The sequence below is a fragment of the Alexandromys fortis genome, unplaced genomic scaffold (genome assembly GCF_014885135.2).
Source record: "Alexandromys fortis isolate MF-2015 unplaced genomic scaffold, M_Fortis_MF-2015_v1.1 scaffold_420, whole genome shotgun sequence".
Taxonomy (NCBI): Eukaryota; Metazoa; Chordata; class Mammalia; order Rodentia; family Cricetidae; genus Alexandromys; species Alexandromys fortis.
The window spans coordinates 284679-291803 of NW_026068289.1; the positions used below are offsets into that span (position 1 = coordinate 284679).

At 48.3% G+C, this 7125-nt stretch overlaps 1 protein-coding gene across 1 annotated transcript in view; it reads right to left on the reverse strand.

Annotated features, from left to right (window-relative positions):
* LOC126494858 (HLA class II histocompatibility antigen, DR beta 5 chain-like) overlaps positions 1-6865 on the reverse strand; it is a 12316-nt gene extending 5451 nt beyond the window's left edge. The window contains exons 1-2 of the mRNA XM_050132305.1: positions 6760-6865; positions 3786-4055 (exon numbers count right to left, since the gene is read on the reverse strand). Coding sequence (XP_049988262.1) covers positions 3786-4055; positions 6760-6859 — 370 coding nt within the window. The 5' untranslated portion in view covers positions 6860-6865. The remainder of the gene's footprint in view (positions 1-3785; positions 4056-6759) is intronic.
* Positions 6866-7125: the final 260 nt, after the last annotated feature.

Below are 7125 nucleotides of genomic sequence, written 5' to 3' on the forward strand. Positions count from 1 at the left end.
TCAAGACTCTGGAGTCTTCCATCCAGGGCCTCCGGATAATGTGAATCTGTGTGAGCCTCTGCCATCCAGCACGAGGAACAGACGGGGATGCGCACACTCTGCCGTTGGCACGCTGGTGAGGACCGCCGGCCCATGGAAACACTGTCAAACTATCAAGCAACTAGCGTGTGTTCGTATGGATGTTGTGGGTGAAGTGTGGGTTTAAAGACAGCAGGGGTTTCTTTTTTGTTTTTTCTTTCTTTTCATTTTGTTTTGATTTTGCTATCTCATTCCATTTTTGACCAAAGCTTCTCTTTAAGTAGTTTATTATGGAAGATTGTCACACTAACTTAAAGGGTAAGGGAAGTGTGTGTTGTCTGCTAAAAAATTAAAAACCCAAGTGTGCAAAAAAAAAAAAAAAAAAAGAGTTGCCGTGGTCATGGTGTCTCTTCACAGTGACAGAAAGCCTAAGACACACAAGAAACTGGTATTCTGGGAAATAACTCTGGCCAGCTCAAGTGTGGCGCACATGGCTCTGGCAGGCCTTGCTCTTCTACCCCATTCCCTCTGCCTTGCCAAAACCATTCGATTACTTTCCTAGAGCTAGCCAGCCACCAAGGTCCATCTCCTTATGTGACCACTTCCTCCTCCTGAGACCACCAAGGTCCAGCTATCAAAGTATCAAAGTATAGAACTCAAAGGCCCTCTTTGGCTCAGCTAATGAATCTGCCCAATTAAAATTAAACACCTCATTCTAACATGGAGTTTCCCTTTTTTGCCTTGATAAACTGCCATTTTCCTATGGGCTACATCTGTTTCTTCTCCACCCAGAGCAGGCCTTTGTCCCTATCTGGGACAAATAGCCCTGCCCCCTTCCCCCTGTCCCCTTCTCCTTCTCCCTTGTCCTCTACCTCCTGGGTTTGTCTCTTGTTCCTGGTCCTCTGTCCCTCTGAGAACTTGGTCTTGGGCATCGAGAGCCGATATTTTTCCTTTCATTCTGTCATGGTGGACTACGACAGGATCAGGACAGTAAGGTTTCCGGTCTCTATGAGAGCTGTATTTATGGTCTTGGAAAGCTCTCGGTTTCTCTAATTATAATTTAAAGTTTTATTTTGATAATAAAGGATCTTCAATTAAATTTTTGGTATTTGTTTGTTTTTCAAGACAGAGTTTCTCTGTGTAGCCTTGGCCATCCTGGAATTCACTCTGTAACCCAGGCTGGCCTCAAACTCAGAGATTCATCTGCCTTTGCCTCCTGAGTACTGGGAAGAAGAGTGTGCGCCACCACTGCCCAGCTTCAAGACAAATTTTTAAGGCCCAGACTTAGCAGGGCTGAAATGATAAAGACCTAATCTTAGCAAAGCTGTTAACTTGTTGTCAACTGTTGGAGGTAATTAAGACACGCGGATTAATGGTCAGTAACTTTATAAATGATCAGATCCATTTTTTAAGATTTATTTATTTATTATGTATATAGTGCTTTGCCTACATGTGTCCCTGCAGTCCAGAAGAGGGCGCCAGATCTCATTACAGGTGGTTGTGAGCCACCATGTGGTTGCTGGGAATTGAACTCAGTACCTCTGGAAGAGTAGTCAGTGCTCTTAACTGCTGAGACATCTCTCCAGCCCCAATGATCAGATTCTTTAATGAGCTCAGAACCATGTCAGTCATGCCAAGTGCAAATGCAATCCATTTACAGGGACGAGCTTTATCAGCCTCCTGTAAATGTTTTCAAGGTTAATCCTAAAGCAAGTAGTTAAAAACATTAGTCTGTTTAAAATCAGGTATACTTGATATATGGTGTTCAAACTTCTCAGAGATCTGCTAAATATGACATGCTAAATGTTTAATTTTTAGCTTCCCGTGAGAACCTTCATCCAGCAATCGATGGAAGCAGATGCAGAGATTCACAACCAAGCCCTGGGCTGAGCTCCCAAAATCCAGTTGAAGAGGAGGGGTGAGAATATGAGCAAAGAGGTCAAGACCATGATGGGGACACCCACTGAAACAGTCTACCTGAGCTAATGGGAGCTCACTGACTCTGGACTGACAGCTGGGAACCTGCATAGGACCAAATTAGGCCCTCTGAATGTGGGTGACAGTTGTATGGCTGGGGCAGTCTGTGGGGCCACTGGCAGTGGGGCCAGGATTTATCCTGTGATTGAACTTTTTGGAACCCATTCTCTCTGGAGGAATACCTTGCTCATAGTGGGGAGGGCCTTGGTCCTGCCTCAAAGCAATGGGATAGACTTGCTTGACTCCCCCTGGGAAGCCTTACCCTCTGGAGTGGGGGCAGGGAGGGAGAGGGGGTTAGAGGAGGGGAGGGAGTAGAAATTGGGACTGGTATGTAAAATGAGAATTTTTTAATTAATTAATTCACTAATTAATTAACACACACACACACACACACACAGCTTCCCATGATAGAAACGACAGCTCCTAGAGGCAACCCTAAGTTCTCCAAAGAACTCCATGGCATAGGCAACTCCTCCTGGGTTGTGGTAACACTAACCACTGAGCAAAGAGAGCTGACGGTGTTGACAACTAACTGTAGCTTTATCAGTTTGGCAGCAGTGAGCACCCAGCCCCTCCCCGCAAGGCTGCTGCTGCCCAATTAGTTCATTTCGTGTGTAAAATCAGGCTTCACTTTTCCAGAGCCATTAGGTCTCCCAACAGGAAAGGCAGACACAGAACGGCTTACCTTGCTGACTGACTTCACACTGAAAGATAAACCACAGAATGGGCTTCAATGTTTTACTATTTCTTTATTCTAAAGAGTTTGCTTTGAGATGACTGGTCTCAGGGACCAACCATCTGTGTCTCATGGTATGGAAATAAAAGATTTGAAGTAAAGTGAGTTGTGAGGATCTAAGAAAGTAACTTAAGGCGTGCCACTGCGCATGGTGACGGCCTAAGGAAGGGATCTGAAGGAGACTGGAGAGATGGCTCAGCCGTTAAGAGCACTGACTGTTCTTCCAGAGATCCTGAGTTCAATTCCCAGCAACCACATGGTGGCTCACAACCATCTGTAATGAGATCTGGTGCCCTCTTCTGGGGTGCAGGTAAGCACACAGGCAGAACACTGTATACATAATAAATAAATAAATCTTTTAAAAAAATGAAAAGAAAAAAAAAAAGGAAGGGATCTGAGGTGTGCCAATGCACGTGGCTCGCAGACATGAGTCTACTCCAGCTGACTACAGACACCTGTTAGCTGCTTTTTCTACAGGTGCATTTTCAGTGCTAATTTAAAACAGTGGCAATGCTAATATGTCTATAACTTTTATCCCTTTTTGTAAACTTAAGAATTTAATGCAAGGGGGCTGGAGAGATGGCTCAGAGGTTAAGAGCATTGCCTGCTCTACCAAAGGTCCTGAGTTCAATTCCCAGCAACCACATGGTGGCTCACAATCATCTGTAATAAGGTCTGGTGCCCTCTTCTGGCCAGCAGGCATACACACAGACAGAATATTGTATACATAATAAATAAATCAATATTAAAAAAAAAGAATTTAATGCAAACTTCAGGGAGTCACAGCTTGGATCCACCTGTGACAGGTCAGACCGGGTCCAGGTAAGCATCCCTGTCAATCAACAGCCACACACTCCCTCTGGGTGCTCCTCACATGTGTGTGTGACCCCCCCATTTCTCTCTGTATTCCCCTCCTCTCTCCCCCCACTCCCCTCTTCTCTCTGTGTCTTCTCCTCCTCTCTCCCCCAGACTCCCCTCTTCTCTCTGTGTCCTCCCCTCCTCTCTCCCCCTCCCCTTCTCTCTCTGGCCTTTCCCTCCCTCCCCGTTTCCTCACCTCTCTGCTGCACTGTTAGTATCTCCACAATGGCGTAGTTGAATCTGCAGAACGTGTGCACCTTGGCCCGCTTCTGCTCCAGGAAACCCTTCTGGCTGTTCCAGTACTCTGCCTGGATCCGTCCCAGCTTAGTCACTGCTTGGTACTTGCCCACTTCGCTGTCAAATCGCAAGTGTTCCTCCTGGTTATAGATGTGTCGCTGCAAGTACCGCACCCGCTCCAGCCCATTGGAGTAACGGCATTCGCTTTTAACTTGTTGCAAGAAACGAGCTGTGGAGACAGAAGTGTCACCTGCCCAAGTGACTCTCTCTCAGGGACCCGACACCTCAAAGCCATATGTCCCTCTTCAGATACTCAAACCAAGTGGGCATGAATGCCTTGAACCACCTCTGCCTACACTGTGTTCTCTCTCTCTCTCTCTCTCTCTCTCTCTCTCTCTCTCTCTCTCTCTCTGTAGCATAAATAATAAAAACCCAGAGACAGATATTGGGGTTCAACCCATATACCAGAAAAGCAAGGCAGCCAAGCCACTAGAGAGGTCTTACCTCTACCAAGGCTGGGCAACTATAGACTAAGCAGACTAAGCCTCTCTCTCCTCCCATTTTATATCCCCTCTAGTGCTGGCATTAAAGGCATGTGACTTCCTAGGACTGAGATTAAAGGTGTGAGCCACCACCACCTGAATTTGTTTCTATATTGGTCTTGTGTAGCCCAAGGTAGCCTTGAACTCACAGATCCATCTGCCTCTGCCTCCCAAATTCTGGGGTTAAAGGTGTGTGTTACCATTATCTGACCTCTAGTGGCTTTAACTTCGCCTCTGGTCTTCAGGCAAGGTTTATTTATTAAAATATAAATAATATCCCACTATAATCTTAACAAAATCCATAAAGGAGAAGGACCCAGTTCTGGGAAAACCTACCTCCACTGCCAGAGAAAGCACAAACACCCCACCCTTTCACTAGCCCGTGCCTCCCCTCATTTCTTTAGTCCTTGTCTGTGACCTCCAGACACCAAACGGGTGGAGAAGTTGATGGGCCATTCCATCTCCTGCTTCTCCCAGTCTTGGCCAAGAATACATCCTCTGCTGAGGCTGTCGAGATGGTTCAAGGGTAAAGCACTTGCCTTTTGATTCCCAGAGCTCACATCTCATAGGGTTAACCTTATGAGGGGAGACAGAGGGATCCCGGAGTCTCACGGGCCACTAGCCTAGCCTAGCTCCAGACCCGTCAAAGAGAATGTCCCAAAATAGAACAAAAACCCTGGAGGAATGGCAGGGATGTCTCCCACATACAAACCATCTCTGCTGCTCAGAGAGGGTGGAAGTGTTGCTACTGACCCACAGTCTAGAAACGAACAGTCCAGATGGGTTAAAACAAGACAGCACAACCCTGCCATGGCCATCCAGAAGGGACTGGAAGTGACCGCTGCGGTCAGGTCACCTCCTCAAAGATCAGCACCAGAGGGGGCCCTGGAGCAGGGGACACCTTCTGATCCCGTGCCCATAATGTCCTAATGAAGACCACACACAGGAACTGCTCAGGGCTGAGCCTCAGCCTGACAGCTGCCTCCCACCTTCACTCTCAAGCCTCTTCACCCTTTCTAGAATATTCCGCCAAAGGCTCCTTAGGGCTGGCCATGAGGCAGGCCTGTGCTGCCTCTGGGGGTCTAAAGAGGAGAAAGCAACGACCTCTTCTCACTCTTCAGCTTAAAATTATGAAGTGAGAAACCAAAGGGAAACGGTCAAGACGCGATCCCAGAACGAGACAAGTCAGGAGAGAAGGGTGCGGCTCTGTAGACGGAAACGGCAGGGAGACGGAACCAGAGAAGACGCGCTCTGGGGAACGGAACGACGGTTAGCGTCAAGGTTGGTTACGTCGGTCTCAGACGGGAAGGGTGGTGGCTACAAGTGTTTACGGACGGGTGCACACGTGAGGTGAGGTGAAACCATGCATAAAAACTTGAGAGAGTTCATGAACTTAGTCAAGAAAGCGGAGGACAATGAATCTCAGAATATGAGGGCGCAGGCGAGAGAGGAGCTGGAGGGATCGTGGGGAGCTAAGCACTTAAAAGCCGGGCGTTGACGCAGGCCTCTGGGCTTTTCCTAAGTAATAGGAAACTGCTGGAGAAGTTCCAGAAATTTAAACCATGATCCCAACACTGACCCACAGTCTCTGATCTGAATGACAGATCCAGAGAATTCACAAGCCAGATCTTTTTACAATGTAATGCCAAATTTACTTGTCAAATCTGATCAGAGGGGGAAGCTGATGAGATTCAATCCTCTTTCGCGGTTCCAGGCCACAAAACGTGAAAGCAAAACCAAACCGGGCTCCAATCCGCCCTGGGCTCTCAGAAGGACGGCCCACGGCTCACGGAGCCCACGGCTCACGGAGCCCACACGGAGCCCACGGCTCACGGAGCCCACACGGAGCCCACGGCTCACGGAGCCCACACGGAGCCCACGGCTCACGGAGCCCACGGCTCTAAGGCTGCCTTAGCTCCCGAGGAGAAAGCGAACTAACCCACCACCCAGCTGAGCTTCCACACAGGAAGCTCAGCTTTTTACTCAAAACAGAAATATACATACAACATAGAATACAAACATACATATGAAGTCCTATTTTTAACGAGAAACCTCTTTGTCATAGCTCAACACAATGAGGACAAGCCCTGTGCAGGGGTTGATTTAACATCATGATAATCAGTCCTCTCCAGGCCCTGAGGACTGTGACACAAGGCTGCAGATGCTCCAGGAAAAAACTGGAAAGCAGTGGCTGATACGTGGGGCCTCTCACACAGATCTGAGAGCACAGGCATCCGGGCTTCCATTTGGGGAAACAGTTTGGATTTCATGTGGGGACTGTGGGTGGTCACAGAAAATATCAGTAGATTCAAGGGGCTTGACCTGGACAGTGAGAAGTCGGCCCCTTCCTCCCCCACCCCCAGCAGCTCAGCACCTGAGGTGTGCACTTACGTCGGGGGTCCCTGACCAAAGCCACGGGAGGGCTCAGCACCATCAGTGTCAGGACCACAGCTGCCACCCAGGGGCCTCTGGGGAGCCACAGACACACCATGCTGGAGGAGAGGTGGTCTCACACCCTGAAAACTGTCTCCTCTCTCCATCCACACCCAGGTCAGAAGACCCAGGGGATTCACTGCTTTGGTGCTGTGCTGAGTAAGGTCGATGCTGAGGAGCCAATCAGCATCAGATGTGAACAGCATCATCAGTTACTAGTTAGAAATTCACTATGAGGGCCCTCTATGAAACCAGCAATTTCTTTTTTAATTTGGTGTTTTTAATGCTTGATCCAGTCGCAGCTGAAATGCTTCCATCCAGCCA